Genomic DNA, 22,175 nt, shown 5'->3' with positions numbered 1-22,175 from the left:
AAGATTACAATTAAAGCAGAACACTTAAATTTGACTTACTAACACAGAATGGAGCAAAATACTTTAACAGTGAAGGATATTTGTGAACAATGGACTCAGAAGTTAATTTTAAGAATGTCTGTCATTATAGACAGACTGCGTGTAAATGATGTTATGGAAGAACAAGTTTCACTGGGCAAGACTGCAAATGATTTGAATGTGGATCTAAAAATGACAGGCTACAAGATTGATATCGAAGATGATGAGATACTGGATATACAAATCAAATCGGCTGATGTCTTAATAATTAAAAGGGACATACAATAACAAACTAGAAGAGTGCCTTGGGTAACTTTCCTATATTGGATTTGCAAAAGAGACCTGTTAAAGTTTTGAGTGATTTTGTGAGATGGGACAAAGAAAAAAGGAAAAGAAATCAAGTTCTGGGACATTATTTGTGGGGTTAAAGACCAAGATTGTTAAAAGTAAAGGGAAGGAATATAAAGTTGGCTTATTTGACCAAGGTTAAAATAGATATGTTGCTATCTCTGGTAAAATTAATAGACTTTTTCTGACCAGGACTGAATGACAAGGCTTTAAAGTTTTGTTTATAGATAAGAGATGATATATAGGAAGAAGAGATCATTTGTTGTATTTTAAGAGCAGGTGATAAGTCACTAAAATTGTTTATACCTCTGATGAAGGGGGAAGTCATTTCTTTATATATTTCTTTTTCTTCACTATATTATCTTTTCTTTCTTTTCTATTTTTCTTTCTATTTTTTCTTTTCTGCACTTTCTATTTCTTTTCTTTTTTAGTTTGCATTAGCTTTTATCTTTTTAATTGTAACATAAAATCATAGATATTATATATAAAGAAGTTGAATCTCTGTTACTGGTTTATTTTAGAAAATTCTTGCACAGATCAGTGTGATTTATATACAATTTATCAATTTTTATATAAAATGTCAACAAAAAGTGTATTTAATCTTATATATAATGCAACACAAAGCTATACCACAATATCAAAAAGAATTGTTGGAAATTAAGAGAGACATAATTAATTTGGCATTTAAAATATAGATTCAAGACAAGAGATAGAGTATTTACTGTCAACAGGAATTTACAGCCAGGCTACAAATACAACTTTGCAACTATTCTCAGTCTACGTGCCCTCCAGATGGGTAGTCCTTAACTCCGAATCCCAGCCAGCATGGCCACTGCTGAGATGTTTGAGAGTTTAGGCCCATGCATCTAGAGAGTGACTAATTTGGGAAGATTTTTTTATAGACATCTTTATAGAAATTAATTTATAGCCTCACTATCAGGTTTTTAAAAATGTTACAGAAGAGCAAAGGAAAAACAGTCTATAAAACATATGAATATTTGGAAAGTGTCAATAGCCTGTGTGCTTACAGAAAGACTAGTGTAATCTTTCCACATGTTTTACTAAATGATTTTGAAAAGCCAGAAGAAAACTATAGAACTATGTCTCCTTCAATTTATCACACTCTTCGTTCACATTAACAGAACTGCTTTCATTCTACATTATTTATTTATCCACTTTTTGTTCAGGAGCTCAAGGTAGTATAATCAACATCCTCTGCTCCCACTTGTACCCACAAGCACCCTGTGAGGTAGGTTGAGCCAAAAGAGTGACTAGTCTTAGGTTACCCACTCCCTTTCTGCAGCTGAGGGTGGACTTGGACCTAGGTTTCGCTGGTGCCAGTGCAATAGTCTAAACACTACATTCAGTGGGGCACACTATGTTATCACCAATTCACAGTGTAAAGTATTATATTCATCTGAAATATTCTCTAGGAAACAGATTATTATCCCTTGCCTCTGTCAACAATTGGTGTAACCTCTGTCCCTTGTGGCATTTCTTCCCTGTATATAGTCCCATTCTGTGGATATATGCTTTCACCTGCAGATGAAGACTCCAGATTTCAAATGGATAATATCACCACTCAATGTAAAAAACAGAGGACACAGATATTCTGACTTAAAAGTAGCTAGGATTTGCTTCTTGGATTAGCACTTGTGGAGACTTGCACTATGATCAAAGGGAACTAAATGGGTTCTCTGTCATATAAACAAAGAAGCCATGAGCTTTGTTGTCCATTCATCCATTCTTTTTCCAATGTTTATAATAGATGCATCTAAGTAGATGACAGTGTAAAAAACTTCCAAGCAACACTGTGGCCCAGCTGAATTGGCTGGTATTCCTGGAAACTAATAAGAACTAGGAAAATCCTAGTCCAAAGAAAGAATCTTCGGCTTAGCAAAAGGAAGAAACTGCCATCCACATGTATTTGCCAAGACTTTAGAAATAGAAATGGGTGTGGCTAAAAAAACTTTTCTACTTAAAAAGTTAGGTTACAAATTACAAAAGAAATTAACTTCTACTGTCTAAATAATGTATTTTCAGTACAGCAGTGGATTTATCTTCTACTGCTGAGTCTACATTCCTACATATACTTACTTTGAAGTACACTGGACTGAATTCAGAGGCTTTAATGTCTCAATAAGCATGTTTAAGAAAACACTGCATCAATGTTAGATTCTGAGCTAGATTCTCTAGCAGAGGGAGTCTGGTAGTACATTTTCTAATTTATTTTATTTTATTAAAAGGTGTATGTTTGTTCTAAGACAGAATACAAGTACCTTATCAATTAACAATTATAATTGTGGTTGTTGAGATCTTTTGAGATTGTTGTTGTTTAGTCGTTAAGTCGTGTCCGACTCTCCGTGACCCCATGAACCATACTGCGCCAGGCCTTCCGGTCCTTCACTGCCTCCCTGAGTTTGCTCAGTTTCATGCTCATTGCTTCAGTGATGCTATCTAACCATCTCATCCTCTGCCGTCCTCTTCTCCTTTTGCCTTCAATCTTTCCCAGCATCAGGGTCTTTTCCAAAGAGTCCTCTCTTCGCATTAGGTGACCAAAGTATCTGAGCTTGAGCTTCATTATCGATCCTTCCAATGAGCAATCAGGGTTGATTTCCTTTAAGATTGACTGGTTTGACCTCCTAGCAGTCCAGGGGACTCTCAAGAGTCTTCTCCAGCACCACAGTTCAAAGGCATCAATTCTTCGGCGCTCCGCCTTCTTTATGGTCCAGCTCTCACAGCCATGCATTACTACTGGAAAAACCATAGCTTTGACTATGCGGATCTTTGTCGGCAAGGTGACGTCTCTGCTTTTTAATATGCTATCTAGGCTTGCCATAGCTTTCCTCCCAAGGAGCAAGCGTCTTTTAATTTCATGGCTGCAGTCTCCATCTGCGGTGATCTTGGAGCCCAAATAAATGAAGTCTGTTACTGCTTCCATTTCTACCCCTTCTATTTGCCAGGAATTGATGGGTCCAGATGCCATGATCTTAGTTTTTTTAATGTTGAGTTTCAAACCAGCTTTCGCACTCTCCTCTTTCACCCTCATCAAGAGGCTCTTTAGTTCTTCTTCACTTTCTGCCATTAGGGTGGTATCGTCTGCATATCTGAGGTTGTTGATGATTCTCCCTGCAATCTTAATTCCGCTTGTGATTCTTCCAGCCTGGCATTTCTCATGATGTACTCTGCATATAGGTTAAATAAGCAGGGTGACAGTATACAACCTTGTCGTACACCTTTCCCTATTTTGAACCAATCGGTTGTTCCGTGACTGGTTCTAACTGTTGCTTCTTGGCCTGCATACAGATTTCTCAGGAGACAGGTAAGGTGGTCTGGTACTCCATCTCTTTAAGAATTTGCCACAGTTTGTTGTGATCCACACAATCAAAGGCTTTATAGTCAATGAAGCAGAAGTAGATATTTTTCTGGAACTCTCGTGCTTTCTCCATGATCCAGCGAATGTTGGCGATTTGATCTCTAGTTCCTCTGCCTCTTCGAAACCCAGCTTGTACATCCGGTAGTTCTCGGTTCATGTATTGCTGAAGCCTAGCTTGTAGGATTTTGAGCATAACCTTGCTAGCATGTGAAATGAGTGCAATTGTGCGATAGTTTGAGCATTCTTTGGCATTGCCCTTCTTTGGAATTGGAACGTAAACTGACCTTTTCCAATCCCGTGGCCACTGTTGCGTTTTCCAAACTTGCTGGCATATTGAGTGCAGCACTTTAACACCATCGTCTTTTAGTATTTTAAATAACTCAGCTGGAATACTGTCATCTCCACTAGCTTTGTTGTTAGCAATGCTTCCTAAGGCCCACTTGACTTCACTCTCTAGGATGTCTGGCTCAAGGTCAGCGATCACACCAGCGTGGACATCAGGGACATTAAGATCTTTCTTGTATAGTTCTTCTGTGTATTCTTGCCACCTCTTCTTAATCTCTTCTGCTTCTGTTAGGTCCCTGCCTTTTTGTCCTTTATCATGCCCATCTTTGCACTAAACGTTCCTTTCATATCTCCAATTTTCTTGAAGAGATCTCTAGTCTTCCCCATTCTATTGTTTTCCTCAATTTCTTTGCATTGTTCATTTAAGAAGGCTTTCTTATCTCTCCTTGCTATTCTCTGGAAATCTGCATTCAATTGCTTATATCTTTCCCTTTCACCCTTGCTTTTCGCATTCCTTCTTTCCACAGCTATTTGTAAAGCCTCATCAGACAGCCATTTTGCTTTCTTGCATTTCTTTTTCTTTGGGATGGTTTTAGTTGCTGCCTCCTGTGCAATGTTACGGACCTCCGTCCATGGTTCTTCAGGGCACTCTGTCTACCAAATCTAATCCTCTAAATCTATTCATCACCTTCACTGTGTACTCACAAGGAATATGATCTAAGTCATACCTGAGTGGTCTAGTGGTTTTCCCTACATTCTTCAATTTAAGCCTAAATTTTGCAGTAAGAAGCTCATGATCTGAGCCACAGTCAGCTCCTGGTCTTGTTTTTGCTGTCTGTATAGAGCTTCTCCATCTTTGGCTGCAAAGTATGTAATCAATCTGGTTTCGGTTTTGACCATCTGGTGATGTCCATGTGTAGAGTCGTCTCTTGTGTTGTTGGAAAAGAGTGTTTGCTATGACTAGCTTGTTCTCTTGACAGAACTCTATTAGCCTTTGCCCTGCTTCATTTTGTACTCCAAGGCCAAACTTGCCTGTTATTCCGATTACTCCTTGACTTCCTACTTTAGCATTCCAATCCCCTATGATGAAAAGGACATCTTTTTTTGGTGCTAGTTCTAGAAGATGTTGTAGGTCTTCATAGAAGCGGTCAACCTCAGCTTCTTCAGCATCAGTGGTTGGGGCATAGACTTGGATGACTGTGATATTGAATGGTTTGCCTTGGATACGCACTGAGATCATTCTGTCGTTTTTGAGGTTGTACCCCATTACTGCCTTTCCGACTCTCTTATTGACTATGATTGCAACTCCATTTCTTCTAAGGGTTTCTTGCCCACAGTAGTAGATATAATGGTCACCTGAATTAAATTCACCCATTCCCGTCCATTTCAGTTCGCTGATTCCCAAGATGTCGATGTTCAGTCTTGTCATCTCATGCTTGACCACATCCAGCTTGCCTTGGTTCATAGATCTTACATTCCAGGTACCTATACAATATTGTTCTTTGCAGCATCGGACCTTCTTTCGCTTCCAGATACATCCACAGCTGAACGTCCTTTCGGCTTTGGCCCAGCCGCTTCACTCTTTCTGGAGCTACTTGGAATTGCCCTCCGCTCTTCCCCAGTAGCATATTGGACACCTTCCGACCTGAGGGGCTCATCTTCCGGCGTCATATCTTTTAGCCTTTTAACATTGTCCATGGGGTTTTCTTGGCACGGATACTGGAGTGGGTTGCCATTTCCTTCTCCAGTGGACCACATTTTGTCAGAACTCTCTGTCATGACCTGTCCGTCTTGGGTGGCCCTGCACGGTATAGCTCATGGCTTCACTGAGTTACGCAAGCCCCTTCGCCACGACAAGGCAGTGATTCATGAAGGGGCTTTTGAGATTACCTGAAACTTTTTCATGTAAGTTCAGCAAACTCTGTTCAATGGTACCGTTAAAACTTTGTTTTTCATTTTGGAAAACTGTCTCATATGTAACCTGCATTTGCATAACCAACCTGTATTCCCCTCCCCCAATTTAAAATCCTACATCAGTCTAGCCATTCTATGCATATGATGAAGTGAATGCAGCTCACAAAAGCTTAGGTCCTTTAATACAGTTTGTTAGTCAGAAAAGATGCTATCCAACTCTGCCTAAATTTTTGGCTACCATAGACTAACACAGCTCTCCTCCTACAAAGTTAGCATTTACAGGAAAGCATTAAGTTTCTTTCTGGGCAGGTGAGCATACTTATTTAATTGGGAGACTACAAGCAAAATCTCCAAGAATATGGAGAATATTAAGTACAACTGGGAAGCAAATCCTGAGCATATTCAGCTTTTAAGATTCCCTCAGAATCAGAGAAACATAGATCCATATTGTATTGCCATTCACATGCCATAAAAGATTATTACTTAACTACTAGTGAAAAATAAATTTACCTTTCATTCTGGAGCTGAGCCAAACGTTTTCTCACATCATCTACTGTGACCTCAAAGAACTCGTCAGGAAGGTCTTGTGAATCAGAATCCAATGGCTCTTGAAGATCAGGATGGCACACAATTGGCTCTCGCTCCAAATGCTGCAGAGTGAATACAAATTAAAGCTTGATGCTTGAATCCATCAAGGCACAGAATCCACACAGCACTAGGAACATGATCTTTGCACTTACAGAATGTGGATTTTGTGGTAACCAAAAAAATCCTGCACAATATATTTACATTTTTCTATCTACACAGGTAACTTCATAATTGACCTATGCTATGATCTTTCCTAATGTGAACTCCTACCCTTAATCTTCACAGAGTGTACATTATATAAAACTGCACCATCCTCAGAAGTCATGCTTGAATACAATCTGTCAATCTATGCTAGAGATATATCATGCTTCTTTTCTCATGCAGAGAAGTTCTGATTCTAGGGATTTAAAGAAGCGCTTCCTTTTTATTTCCATATTACACAAACCCTTCTGAGCTTGAATTAAATCTGTAAGCAAAGAGACACCATATCTTAGCTGGATCTCTTTGGGGCCATCTAGTGATTAGTTGGAGTTTTATAGCCTGGATATAGTAACTCTATGTAAGTAGAAAGCTTATTTAAAAATGGGTGGAAGAACTTTTTATTGGAAAACATAGGTTGCTAGTTACTCTTAAGCACCTAATGATTAATGATACTTTTAAAACATTTGAAGGACTATAATATGAATATAATTAACCAAATCATCCAAATGGTAATACATAGAGTATATTTATTATGTCCTTTGTTTGATTTGGATCCGAAACACCTGGTATTGTAGGCGCTGCTAGTTGTTTTGAATGAGCTAGAAAAAGCTTTTATGGAGGACAAGCAGCAACGTATCAACAATTTTAAATTTGGATAATAAACAAGCTATTTGGAACTAAAAAACAAATGATGTCCAGTTTTAGGAAACATCAAGTGTAGTTCTTTCAGTGTAAAAACTAGATTACTTTCACACACTTTTTAAATTTTACTGGACTCTTCAATGGATGTTCCAAAATGCTGTTTTACAGTAATATCCTTCTTATATTGGACATGTAATACATTCAAAGGGATATATTACAGCATTGTAATTTTCCTTGTTTTTTATGTTACTATTATTATACTAACGTTATACTATTTTTTATTTGCCATGTTTTCTTTTCCCTTTTTCTTTTATTTTTAGTTTGTACTATTTAGTTGAATAAATAGTTTGAATGAATAGTTTAAATGAATAGTTTGGAATGAAATTAGTAAGTTTTGCTTTCAACAGTTATTTGTTGTATTGTAGTCTTTTATTAAATTTTTAAAAATACTAAATATATCTCAATACAGCCTGGAACTATGTATCACTTATTCTTGCGTGAACGTAGATTTACCCAGGAGAACTGATAATCAGACAGATAAAATTGCTGTGGAAAATCTCAATCAAACTTAGGAAAGACTAAAAAATTATAGAAATTACTGTACAGAAGTAGCAAGAAGGAACAAAAGATTGCTTCCATAGCACTGACTGACTGAAGCGCACAGGCTGACGTAGTTGCACAATAAAATCTGCTAGATCTAAATGAAACTGTACTATATTACAAGTAAAGTTTCCACTCAGTGCATAAAACTTCCTTATGCATGAACTAGGTTCTGTTAGTTCTGATAGGTTAAAGAAAATGCTGTGCAGCGAAACTTGGCTGACACATTATGAATCCAAAGCTAAAAAGCGATGGCACCAGTTGGTCTGTATGGTTAATAGGCTGCTTTGAAAACCAGCATCTTTGACCATCAATGATCTGCCTGGCCTGGCCCCAGACTCCGTGAACTTGGATGTTCCTATTTTTAGTCACCCATGCCCCCACATCTTGATGTCTCTAGCATAGCCTGCTTGTGCTCGCCTTCCCACCCATCTACTGTCCTATCATCCTGACTTCTCTCCAGTACCACCACCCCTCCCACCCTGAACAAGCCCTCTGGGAATAGAAGGAGTCTCTCTCAATTGTCAGTAGAGACAACACAAATTACAAGGCAAGATTTCCTCTATTTGTGGGCACCAGAGGGTAATTTGGAAAGTTAAAAGAGTGAGGTTGCGTGGGTGGACCCTCAGCCAATTTTAGAAAGTTGAAGAGAGTCAGGTCTAACTAGAGGGTGAAGGAGCCTGATTGTAGCTTTCCCTGGGCAGAAAGCACAAGGAGTACCCATGAGCTGCCAATCTGTCCTTTCACAATGACTACTGTCGCCTAACTCTAGTTGTTTAGAGACCGGGCTGCAGTGTAAATGAGCAACTGTCTTGAATTGACAGTTATGGACTCCTCCTCCTGGATTAGAAGAAAGAGAGTTGACAACTTCACAAACCTGAGTAATTTGCCACTTCCACACCCATTAAATATAAATGGAGTTGATGGTTACTATTTCCAGTTATTAGAACAGAATGGACAATGGGTGGCCATGTTGAAGTTGTGAAACTGCATAACAGTCCCTAACAATTTCTATTAACGTCTGATAAATAAATTTCATACAATTTCTGATAGATCCTCCATAAGACCAAATAATTAATCCAGAACCAAATGCCATCAACTAATCTTTCACTAGATACTTTTTATTTATTGTAACAATAGCAAAGAGTAGCAAACTAAAGCAAGGAACTCACAAGAAGCGGCAAATACAGCAGTTGACACAAAGGAATGTCTAGCTTAAAAATTTAACCCTCAGGATGAAATTTCAGCTTCAAAGGCAAGTACCACGTTCATATGACCAGAGTTTATGTTCTCTTTTGCCTATTTGGTCAAGCTGGTCTTTTATGCCCTGCATAAAACTTGTACAACTTGCACAATTTGTATGCCTGGAAAACTGAATTTTCTATCACATAAATACAATTCTCCTGAGAAATATATTCTAGAACTTTCAAATCTGTAATTGGGTCAGAATGTTTAACTAACGTGGGATATAGTGCTTCCAATAGAAAGCATTAAACTTTCGACTCTTCTCTCAACAGCAATGACTTTCAAAAACTGAAGCAAATTCCAGAAGGGCTATGTCTAGAAACAAGTAATTGACTTGAGGACAAAAACAATGCAACACATTCCTCTCAACTATTAAACAAACCCAAGACATTGGCAACATCCCACTTAGCTAGGGAGAGCTGCCCAACATTGAAGCACTGGTCCTCTTGCATTCAAAGCCTTTCTAGTAGACCTCCAATATAAAGTCAATTGCTAGGCCAACACTCTGTTTTGGATATGGAGTTACGGATTGATGAATAGTAGTTCAGTTTCCACAATGCAGTTCTTAGAAGCACTGCGTACTCCAATTACAGATCTCAAGGAAGGATGACAAGAAGCAGCTACACAATACATATAGCACAGATTGTGTGACAGAATGATTAGGTAGGTAACCACTTTGAACCAGACAGTTCTTCCATTCCAGGAATTACTGCACAAGGCAGTTAAGGGAAAGGTAAACATAAACATACTAGCCTTTTTCACCTACTTTGGTTTTGATTTCCAAACTGAACCTATGAGAGACTCTTCAAATATAGATTATAGGCCATCCAATGCTGTGGTCAAGCCACTCAAAGCTACCTATTACACACCTAAACATTACTGTGCTGCACAATTAAAAGGAAGGTGAGGGGCATGCTGCAACTTCCAAAAAACATGCCGAGTAAGACTTAAACCTCCCGCATTGCAAAATTCTCTGATCTCTAGGGGAATTTGGAGTGAAGCTACCTTCTAACAATTAATGTTTTGACATCAAAGTCAAAGCATAGCTTGTCTGTGAACCAGCCCTAGCCCAGAAGTGGAGGGACGCCGGCACAGATTTTATCCAGCTTCTTCCATCAAATTAAAAAAAAAAAAAAAACCCACACACAGGCACAACATTAATGGGAAGATTCTTTTGCTAAAATGGACCTTTGATGTTTAAAAATAATTTGTTTGGGTTTTTTTTCCTTTCTCCCCCCTCTGGACTGAAAAGGGACAAAAAGCAGATGCCATGTGGCCAGCCCCATTCTGGGGCTGTTGATGAGAGCAAGAGAAGGGAATGGAAGGAATGGAGGAGGGAGTGCAACGTAATCAATCAGCGGCAAAGGCACCCAAGATCAAAGGGCCTGAAAGCAGCAGTCAAAGTCACACGCTGTTTAACATGAGGGAGGGAAGGCTCCAACAGAACCTGCAGCTGCTGTAAAGACAGCACTCTACCAGGTCTGGGAAGGCAGACTCCAAGGGCATCTCTTAAGTAGTCTATGATTTTGGCAACATAAGGACTTTGGTCAAGGTAATAGCAAGCCATTCTCATAGCTACAGGCAAAACAATGTAAGATGACGTAGCAGTGGTTCAATCCAGTATCAGAACTGAACACATCAACCGTACACAGAAAGATTAAATTATGGTCTTTGTCCAGCCACTAATAACTAAGTAGAACAGCATTCATCATGAACTAGACCTAACAAGATGCTCTAGAAAATTAAAACAAGAGATTATGAATGAGACGAGTCACCCAGTTTGAAGTGTTCAAGAGTATTATTACTCGCTTATGAAACTGTTTGCTATCAGGGAACCATATAAAATAAACTAAGTTTTAATTACTTCAGTGAATATAACATAGTTTTGCCTAAATTTGGGAGAACGCATTATTTTAACATATTGGCTCAATTTTCTTAAATATCATATCATTCTCTCACTAATCACTTTCTTTATTCATTTTTCATAAGAATCAGGAGGGGAAAATAAAACTTCAGGAACACCATAGCAGAAAGATGTCCAAAGGAAATGTAACATACTTAACTAAACCAGGAACAAAATTCACCTTGGGGGATTATAATTACCACTGCAAGTCAATCCTCATTTCTGGAGGTAATTTCAAGAAGGCTTCAATGCTACCTTCTCTTTCTCTTCCTCCTGATTTGGTTACATACTATGATTGATTGATTTGCAGCAAGAGAACTCCTGTGGGTTAAGGAAGTTAAAAAAACTTTCAGCAAAGAAGGCTATTCTGAGAATAGAAGGCTACACTGAAGAAAGTTTTGCTAAATCAACTCTTATTTTTGTTTCAAAAGAAGCATGAAAATAGATTCTCTGGTCATAAATGTACAGTTCATTTGCTGTGCTTAATCCTGCACTGTGTACATTAAACCCCAAATCTCTGTGTTGCATTCCTGGTTCAGTCCCATTCCTATTTAACCACATAAATTTAAAATTCATAAAGCAGATGATTAGAGATTATATTTCCCGCTTTCCATCACCTGGTCCCCCTCTGATCAGTACATCAAGTAAAGCAGATCAAAGGTCAAGCTTTGTCAGGACTACATCATAGTCGTCAATGTCAGAGGCTGTAGACCATGTTTTATTGTAGGATTATGACAGTGAAAAATCAAAAATCAACATGTCTTCTCCATCTCTTAAAAATACAGTGCTTAAGGAGAACAGGCCTAGAGAAAATCCCTCCACCACAGAACACTGTAAGCAAGCCAAACCACTACCTCTTTTTGTTCCTTTAGTTTTTCTTGGCTGTTCTTTGACTTCTTTGGCTTGGAAGGCCCTCCAGGACTGGACAGAGAACTTGGTTGGTTTGACAATACTGGAGATGGCATTGGTGTGGGAGAGCCACCACCCAGGTGCTGACCACTGCCCATAAAAGGGACAAATGAGGTAGGCATAGGCTCTGAAGGAGGATGAAGCTCCATTGTACTATCCTGAGATCCTTTACTCCAGTTCTGCTTATCAGTACTTTGGTTGGTAAATGCAGCCTCACGCGAGCAGGATGAGCTTGGGAAGGCAACCAGGTGTGGAAAAGACACAGCCTCTGGCTCTTCCCTAGAAGATGACCCTTCTGTTATTTCTTTAGAAAGAGTCTCATTGCTCCCACCTTCTGCATAACCAGAGGAAATTGCCTTCTTTGCGATCACTCTATTAAAACAAGAGACATGAAAAAGAAGAGGCAATTATTAACAATAGAAATGTTTACTTTTTTTCTTATATCAGGTTAAACTATTGTACTGTCAACTGCTAGAAGTCTTATGGGATTTGGTGGTACCCAATTTAAATGAACAAATTACATACATACAACAAGTGAACAATGAACTACTTATGAAAATAGGGATATATCTTCCTCCACCAAAATGACAAAAAAATACTCTTTAATTTTAGGGGTGGGCAATCTGCAGACCTTGAACTACACGCATTTCTTAAATCTTTCTGCAGCCCTCAAAACACAGCTGAAGTTTTGTTTCAAATGGTTGAAAATTAGCAGCACGGTCTCCATTCAGGTTGAAGCCTTTAGTTTACATGAATTAAAGGCATTATTTGGAAAAATAATAGACAACCACAACTTAACAGACTGCAGACTGCAATCCAGGATTAGTTTGCATGATGCAAAGAAAAAAACAGCCCACACACACATTATTTCAGCATACTAATGAAATTTTTAAAGGTCGGGAACAAGTACATTTGTTCAGTTTTATTTCCATTTTAATTACAGGCAATATATAAATGTGAAATACAAGATAAAATGAGTAATAAAACATGTATCTTACTGATTATGTGTCGCCCCATGAGGTAGACTAGACCAAAAAATCAAATCCACAGGAAGACTAGCACTACACTTTCCTGAGATGGACTACAATGACAATCTTTTAAGTCTGACTATGCTGTACCTCCTCTCCTTCTTATACCCCAGTGAATCAGGTAGGCATAAAGAACGTTTTAGCCCCCTTTGCCTAGGTAACAGTTCTTGAATATTTCTATCAAGGTCACTTTTCTTACTCTCTACATTATGACAGCCAACAGAAACAGCAGCAGAAGGCTTAAGTGTGTACGCACAGACAGGAGAAGTTCTTCCCCTCTTGGGTTGAAAACTACAGAAATGTGTAGTCAATATACTATTGGGAAGTGGGAATCCATCTTTTCATGTAGTAAGTAAAGCACTTCTCACACAGATTGTTAAAAAAAAGGAACATCACACTGAGATACTTACCTGCTATACTTTCCAACTATAAATCAAAAATACTCTACCAAATTTAATGAAGTTAAGTTTGATAAAGTATTAAAATTTACAATCTTAAAGGGCAATTCACAGAAAACGGGCAGTTTAACTCTCTTTTGGGAGTATCCTTGAAGACAGTTCAGATACCTTAACTAGCACAGAACACAGATGCCTAATTGCAAAATGGGGTGGCTAAACAGGACTATATGACACTGAACGTGAAGCACTGCTCCTTATGATTTATAAGTCCTATTTTAAAATATTGACATTATTCTATAATGACTTAAACAGCTTAGAATCTAAGCATTTAAAACCTAAGATTAGTTGGGGAAGGCCTACTTGCTATCCTACTGATGGTTTGTTCACAATGCCAAAGGACTACAGTGTCTCAATTATGGAATTATCTCCCAAAGTATAACCAGCTCCAACTTATTTTAAAAGACAACTGAAGATATACCTATCATCAAGGCATCAGAAGGGAAACATCAGTTTCAGGACCAGATTGCCTTTTTAGTTGTTTTAATCTTATATTTTTATTACTTTACAATAAGTTATTATTCTTTAATTGTTCTTTTTGTATACTGCTCTTGCCTCCTTCAGGATGAATAGTAATGAACACTGAAAATAAAATCAATAAATTAAACACCAAACAAAACACCAGTTCTGAGTCAAAACTACATTAGATATCAGCAAGATGAGAAAAAAGGCATTCCCACTGCTGGCAAACAAAACTAATGAGGGACTTCAAAGACACATCCTTAAACACTCCCTCCTCCAAAAGTACATTTATCCCTTGGACAAAAAAGAAAAAGAAAGGAAAGGAAAAAGAAAAAAAAAGAAAGGAAAGAAAAAAAGAAAAAGGAAAAAAATGGAAGTAATGCTCTTCCCAACCTGATAATGGCATTGCCTCCAGTTAGACCAAGTGACTTCAGACTTGTCTTCTCCAAAGCAGTTTTCCCAGATACCTATAGTAGAGAGGAAAGAACATACTGTTTTATCGGTTTTGAAAAAGCAATTTGCTCAGAAGTTATTTGAATGCTGTAAGTATCAAAGAGTAATATAAAGCACTCTCTCTCATGTACTCTTCCTCTTAATGCTTCTAAATAGTTTTATATTCTTTTTAAGGCCCTGTTCAGAGCCTTAGGGATGATTTTTTTTTAGATTACTGCATTAGTTTTGTATAAATAAATAAAATCCCACATTCCATTTTTCACATCTGCAATTAAAGAAATCCTAGATAGCAGAACTGAAAAAGACCTAATTGGAGATATTGGAATGCTACTACTAGCCTTGATGAACCATTGCTCCAATTTGGAATTAAGCAATTTCACATGTTTATGTTCTTCCTATCTTCAAGTAGTAATTTAAACATGCCCCACTGCATTTAGCTATATGATGACAAGTTTTATCCTGGGAGGAAGCTTAGAAGAGGTTTATCCTCCCTATCCACATACACACACAGCTTTTCCGTGTTCTACTTCCAAGATAGCAGAACTAGCACTGACTAGCATAAGGGTTATCTGTTCAGAACCTGGTAGGAGGCTGGCATTTATTCTAAGGTAGGGGATGAATGACTCTAAAGTACTGACATATAAAAGCATTAAACAAAAATAAAAACCCTGCAGAGATCAAAACATGGAAAAAGCAAATATTTATTAAACTGTAACCACTGTTGTGATTCTTGAGTTTTATAAGAACTTGAAAAAACACACAAACAGTTCATTGAGAATATTTTATGGGCTCAAAGGGTTGAGTTGAGCAGCCCATGATTATGTTCCAGCAGGACTTTTTTTTCCACACCCCACAAACTACTTCAAGCTTTGAAGAGACTAAGTCCTTCCATTTCCCCTCTTCAGTGAGTCAAAAGGAGGAACACATTTTCCAGGTTGGAAAGCTATACAGAATAATTCTGTCATTTTCAGTGGGAGATGAAGGGGAATGGCAGAGAAGAGGGTTTGCTGACTTACCTCATCTCGCATGTAAATACAGACAGGGGACACTTCACATTGCTGTTCCACATATTCTCTGCAAGGAAAGGGAAAAGGAAGTATACCCTATTAAAGAAAATCCTATTCTGGTTTCAAACATCTCAAAATAAATCTAATGTACAGTCTGTGATATTTTCTAAGCCTTATCAGAGAGAAGACAACAGCCTAGCCTATCAGTATTAATACTCAATGGTTTCATCCTCACCTTCCTTTTACCATGGCACAAAGAGCCTTGCAAAGCATTTGTAACAGACATGTTCTTGTGATTTCATTTTTGTCTCACCCCAGCCCACTACAGAGTCATATTTAGTTGTATTTAGTTGGTGTCTTCTTCCTTCTCCCAACTTAATTCTTGCTGTATGAACAATCTCAGTGAGAAAGCTGGCAATCATATGTCCAGCTCCTATTGGCCATTAAAACAAGCCTCCTGTCTGGCTAATGGGCACTGCCTTCTATGGCCATTTTGACTTGGGTTTCAGGAAACACCAAGACGGCACAGCTGGCTGGTGTAGCTTTATCGCTATTGTTTTTGACCCAAGAATATTAATCTCCTCAAAGACCAGCACAAAACAAATTAAAAAATCCTGGCTGAAGCGGTTGTGGGGGTCGGGGGGGGGGGGTTCTAGATGAAGCTGAAAGAGATATGTCAAGTTTCATGCAAGCTCCACCCCAACTGACAGATCATGTCTGTATATATATTTTTAAACATGGGCCTATTGATCTCCTAGAACACCAACATTTTAATCTTTTTTTAAAAATGTATTTCCTATCTCCTTTGTCCTCTACCTCCCTTTTGGCTAGGACTGCAAGAGAGTCTGAACATCTACCCACAGACCTGTCAGTTGAGTAGCTGGAGATATTTTTGGCCTTAGGACTATCAATCCTCCCGATCAACAGGCCAATATTCTTATGGCAAAAGAAAACAAAATCTGACTACTAGACAGTAAGGCATATCAGGGAGCAAGATAAAACAGAAAGAAGCTCTGTCAATCTCTGTACAAGCTCCTGACTGACACGTCATGGTTTTGTTTTGTCAAAGGACTATTGGTCTTCATGAAGAATCCTTATACCTGTGTGGTAAAGCAACACAAATTATTATTAATAATAAAACAAAACAAAAAATAGTTGAAGAATCCCAGGGCAGATGAATGAATAGAATGAAGCAATAAAGCAGATGAGTGCTGGCTCAAATCTATATGTAACTTATTACACATACAGGTGGTCATTATCTGCAGTCTTTATTCATGGTTTTATATATCTTCAGTTGGTAATTTCAGACTAGATTTCATTATCTGTGATAACATGTTTTGTATATCTGCCATTTTTGGTGCATGGCTCTGATCCATTTGCCATTTTGCACATAGGCGTATGCATTGGGCCTCCAACTCTCTGATCTTTCCATCAATCGATCCAGGACTGATCCCACCATCACACATCTGCCAATCTTCACAGCACCTTCCTCCTTCCTTCCTATCAGCTTGTCCGGTCCCAACCTTCTTTTGCACACCTGGTAATTTTGAGTTATTTTCTAGAGCTCCAGAATCTAAATCTCTCAGTACTCAAGGTTCTATTATCCACAGCTGTAGGCTTGAAGAGAACAAGGGCCACCTATACTGCCATTGCTAGCTTTTATTTAGAACTGGGTTAACAAGCAGATGTTTTCGCTGTTATTTTCTATTTATCAGATAAGCCAACATGCCACAAAGTAACTCTATAGCAGAAACAAATTTACCATAGTCCAAATTACCAGTGGAGGATTTAAGTTCAAATGGTAGAAGTAACAGCACAAATCTATCTTCTTTTAAGATTGTCAATTTTTCTTCCAGTCTCTACTTTTTTACCTTTAATATCAGCAGGATCTGAACATACTAGTATCTGATTATTTTTAGGATCATGGAGATAAATACTAACTTGTCAATATCTGGATTATCACACAAATCTTACAGACAGGCCAAGTCAGAGGTTTATTTGGAAGGAAGGGGAAATTTCAGATGTTAAGTCTACCTCTCTTGGAAAATCAGTGTCAACTTTTCATAAGTGAACTACAGAATGAATAGATCTAAAAATGATCTTAAGATTGATATGTATTTTTGTATTCCTGCTGACAGGAAGAATTCCTGGGAAGGAAACTACAGTATCTAAAGTATCTAAAATCCACAGAAGTCTTAATGTTAATTCTTGATTAGGAAAGAATTAGGTGTAAAAACAGTTGGAATGTGGACTTTCCTAAACAGAACTTGATGTGTCTCAATTCATCTACATAATGTGATTTTAGTTACTTGGTAAAGATTAAAAAACCCGGCAATGCAGCATCAATAAAGAAATAAAAGGTTTTCAATTAAACCACCAACACCACAAAACCAATGGTTCGTTCTCAGGACTGAAAAGAAAGAAAAAACAACCAAAATTTAAACCTAGCAGGATTGAGTCTGAAGTGATTTGACCAAAAAAACTCAAAACAAAATAATAAAAATTAGTGAAACAACACATCTTCTAAGGCCCAAACTTTATCAACTCAAGCAGAAAGCATCCAACATAATAATATAGTACGTCCTTCCAGAAGGCAATAACTGCCAAAAGACTTATAGAAACACTGTGGAAAGATGAAAGTATTATTTTTTAATTTACATAAACTCCTATTACTATCCTATGAGAATCACTCTTACAAATGGAAATTCCTGTTCTTTATAGTTTTTTCTTCCAATTATGACCATAACTTGAATTCCTTTATTCTTCTGCCAGAAGCAGCCCAATATGTTTTGAAATAGCACTCCCACTTTTTTCCACATATGAAGATGCTGAATGGACTGGCAGTTGAAACTTCAGCACTGGAAATGAAAAACCATCTTTAAATGTGCATGAAGACAGCAGGTCATATGGCACACAGCCTAATTGCCAATAAATCATTGCCACTCACCATTTCCTAGTATCTGCTGCCTAATACAGCCATCTCATTCTGCCTAATGATTGGGACAAATAAATTCTGCAGATCTTCTATCTCCTTTTGCTTATATACACATTTATCTCATTTCCCGCTAATCCCAAAGACATCTTTTGGACTGTATTGAAATCCTCTACAAGTCTGAAGACAACATGTGTGGCCCTTCATACATTCTCTACTGATGACCCTAATGGGAAAAAAAACTGTTTAAATCACCCTATGTCATATTTATGGATACAGAAAAAGGGCTGTCCTCCTTTTGCAAACACTTGCAGTTGGGGTGGGGGGAAATGCCTAACAGTTCAATTCTCCCATACAGAGGGAAAAAAATTAAAATTATCCAGCAAGTATTTGATCAAGGTGATCAAGAGTGCACCAATATTAAGGGACCAACGTATTTATTAGATTTATATGGCCGCCCATCTCAAATACATGATTCTGGGCAGCTAACAATATTAAAAATAATAAAACCACATTAAAAAAACCATAAAACACATAGCAGCTGAAAGAAAATTAAAAAAACATCATAGAGTCAGCAGAACCAGGAAACTGGCTCCATCACACACCCAGGGCCCCAGCCTCGAGCACAGAACCAAGTCTCCAAAGCCTTGCAGAAGGCCAGCAGGGTTGGGGCCAATCTGATCTGGGATGATATTCCAGAGGGTGGGTGGCATGGCAGAAAAGGCTGTCCACCTGGGCCCTGCCAAACAACACTCCCTAACAGATGGGACCCAGAGCATGCCCCTCCTGCTGGACTAAATGGCATGGGTAGAAACAATTGAGGAAAGATGGTCCCATAAGTAACCCAGCCCCAAGGGCTTTAAAGGTAAGCACCAGCACCTTAAATTGCACCTGGAAGCATACTGGTAGCCAATGCCGCTCGCAGAGCAATAGCGTCACATGCATAGAATAATAGGCTCCCTTCACTGCTCACGCTGCCACATTTTGCACCAGTTACTTAATCAATGCTTCAGTGTATAGCATGTTTTAAATGAGCATGTTACAGAAACTATGCAGAATGACAAGTCCCTAAACCTTAGGTTTTAGAAACTGAAAGTGTCTCAAGACAATCTTGCTGCAGAAATTATTAATAATAATAAGTCAGAAAACTGAAAGAGTAATCTGCCAGAAAGTATGCTAGTGACAAACTCATAAGCATACCCTTACCTCTGAATATGGCATGAATGCAGTGATCAGTAACATATTAAAGTGTAAAAGAGAAAGGGAGGTAAGCAGAATACTTTAAATAACATTAGCCCAATTAATGTTCTTCAAATTGCAGAGACTATTGTTTAACAAAGGGATGACTGGCAAAAACCAAGGGCTTGCTTCCAAAACAGCAACTCAACAGACTGATATAGCACTACAAACTGATGTAGCTATTCTGCTTCCTACATCTCTACCTCTCAGCTTAGGGAGAGCTGTCAGTTTTTCATTTTTCTGTTTTAATGATAAATTCCATGCTATTTATGAACTGGTTAAAGTATTTTCTATTTTTTTTTACCAGAAATAAAATAAAACAAATGAAATTCTTACCTATCTACACTGACAATCCAACTGGCGTATTTATTCCAAACATAGATGCAGGATACCACACTCTGTCTACATTAGTGCTAATAAACGGCAACTTTAATTTAGTGTCCTAATTATATTAGGTAAATGCAAAGGGATTCAAATCCAAACTTATAAAAAACATCAGAGCTCTCTGCTTAAATAGACAAATCAATGTATCTTTCACTGTATTTGTTTCCTTAATTCTATATTCTTCCTTTCCAGTTTATGAGAAATAGGCACATTTTAAAAAATTGTCATGAAAGAAATGATAAAAAGGTTATTCTTTTTTTTCTACAGGCTATTTAACTGCAGAGGTGTGTGATCAGAGCCCTCAGAATTTCTACAGGTCAGGTCTCCTGTAATAACTAGAGAATATTCAAGGCACAGCAGGGACTTCTCCAAAGTCATAATAAAAAAACCCAACTTATTTGCAAAAGATAGGATCACAGGTTTAAGATGCAAGACTAGGAATGTTATGATCTAACAAATTACAAGAAAAGGGCCATCTCTTTTAATTTCAACACCTCTGGCATTATTATCCAAGACTATACTCTCTGATCAAGTGTCTGCAAAAAAACAACATACACAAAGATTCCCAAAAGATGGTTAGAAGCCAGCAGGCCCCTCCTCCAGCGGCTGTTAATCCATTACGTGCATTCTCTGAGGCAAGCAGACACATCAAACAGGCTGCCATTACTTTGATGTGCTGTTTTTCAGAAGGAGAACAGCAGGCAGATTAGATTCCCTCATGTAGGGATCTGACAGGGCCTGTAAACATCTTGTGTAAGGGCTAGAGCATGCTGGAGGAGGAGGAGGAGGAGCAGCAGCAGCAGCAGCAGCCCACAATAGCTTCCAGACCTTCTTCAGACCTAATTAGCAGAAATGGACACTGGGGACCTGGGGGAAAATTCCAGTGGGTTGACCACATTTATCCCCTTTTGCTCCAAGAAGACGCACAGAACTCTAACAAAATTCTCCATATGGGACAGTCAGAGAATGATGCTGAAGAGCTGAAGAGTTAGCAGTCAGACAAAACGGCTGTGAATCTACCCTGAAATAGCTACTTAACCAGATAGCTTATAAAACACAGAAGCATTCCAGCTTACACAATGGGAAAATGCAACGAGGAGTTCAAACTGCTATTCAGCTAGTTCACATACAGCTTTTTTAGTATTTTCAAAATTTTTAAAAATAAGTTTAAAAAAAGCCATGGAACATTGTTTTTATACATAAATGCAGCGAGATTATTTCCACAAAGGTAGAAAGACTTGACATTACCCACAATGGAGGAATGGATGGTGAAGATGATGGAACTTGCTGAGATGGCCAAACTGACATCTTTGATTAGAGAAAAGACATTAAGTTTAATGGTGACTGGAAACTCTTTATAGACTTTTTACATGAAACAGAAAAAAATGAACTTTTGATATATGTTTTTGATTATTAGAAAAAACAATAGATTATAGAAGAAATAAAAATTATGCTGTAACCATAGAGTAAGAGGTTAATTTATATTTATAACTGCTATAAAAGAAAATCAGAAGTTAGTTCTTTATATTTTTGTTTTCTTTTTCCTGTAGTTTTGGCTTAGTCATTTCTCTCTTTACTTCTTTCTTTTCTTTATTGAAAATATTAGTTTGTTAGTTTTTATCTTTCTTGCTTAAAATCCTAATAAAGTTATTTAAAAAATTTTTTTAAGTCATCCAAATAGCTCTTATATCCCACACAGTATGAGTTCCCATTTGTGTGTCATGAATTAAGAGAAATTAGTACTTCTGTTAAACTTACTGTACCTTGGGCCAGTTAAGCCAAATTTCCACATAAGGAAACCAATGCTATTTAACATTTAAAATACTCATCAAAAGAACAAGAACAGATATTGGAAAACATGCCCCAGTAAGCACTAAGCTCATCAATTAATTCCTCAGATAAATACATGTTAACTGCCTAAACAGAAGCAGAACGTCTCAGAAATAAACTATCACTGAGGCTTGGTATCTTTTCTTTTCTCTAAACTGGGAGTGCTTAAAGTTAGAAGTCTGTACATTCAAAATGTATGCTCTGAGTTAGAATTCTTCTGAGTACAAGGCTGTCCAGACATCAGCCTTGTTTTATATTATCTATTATTTTCCTACATTTTGTTGCTTCAATAATTGAAACAAAGCATCTACACAATTCATTCCTATTAAGTATTTTTTTCATACAGAAAACTGTTT

The 22,175-nt window shown here is 37.8% G+C and overlaps 1 protein-coding gene across 3 annotated transcripts in view; it reads right to left on the bottom strand.

The window, feature by feature from the left end:
* Positions 1 to 22,175, bottom strand: part of ASPSCR1 (ASPSCR1 tether for SLC2A4, UBX domain containing) — a 91,240-nt gene that overhangs the window by 41,485 nt on the left and 27,580 nt on the right. For all 3 annotated transcript variants that reach the window (XM_088138434.1, XM_007427771.3, XM_025166399.2), the window contains exons 5-8: positions 15,444 to 15,501; positions 14,368 to 14,441; positions 11,975 to 12,401; positions 6,452 to 6,591 (exon numbers count right to left, since the gene is read on the bottom strand). In XM_088138434.1, the coding sequence (XP_087994560.1) occupies positions 6,452 to 6,591; positions 11,975 to 12,401; positions 14,368 to 14,441; positions 15,444 to 15,501 (699 nt within the window). The remainder of the gene's footprint in view (positions 1 to 6,451; positions 6,592 to 11,974; positions 12,402 to 14,367; positions 14,442 to 15,443; positions 15,502 to 22,175) is intronic.

This window comes from Python bivittatus, unplaced genomic scaffold (genome assembly GCF_059951505.1).
Source record: "Python bivittatus isolate LINGU-HERP-01145 unplaced genomic scaffold, Pbiv_v1 ctg000220_np1212, whole genome shotgun sequence".
Lineage (NCBI taxonomy): Eukaryota > Metazoa > Chordata > Lepidosauria > Squamata > Pythonidae > Python > Python bivittatus.
This window is presented reverse-complemented; position numbering and strand designations above follow the sequence as displayed.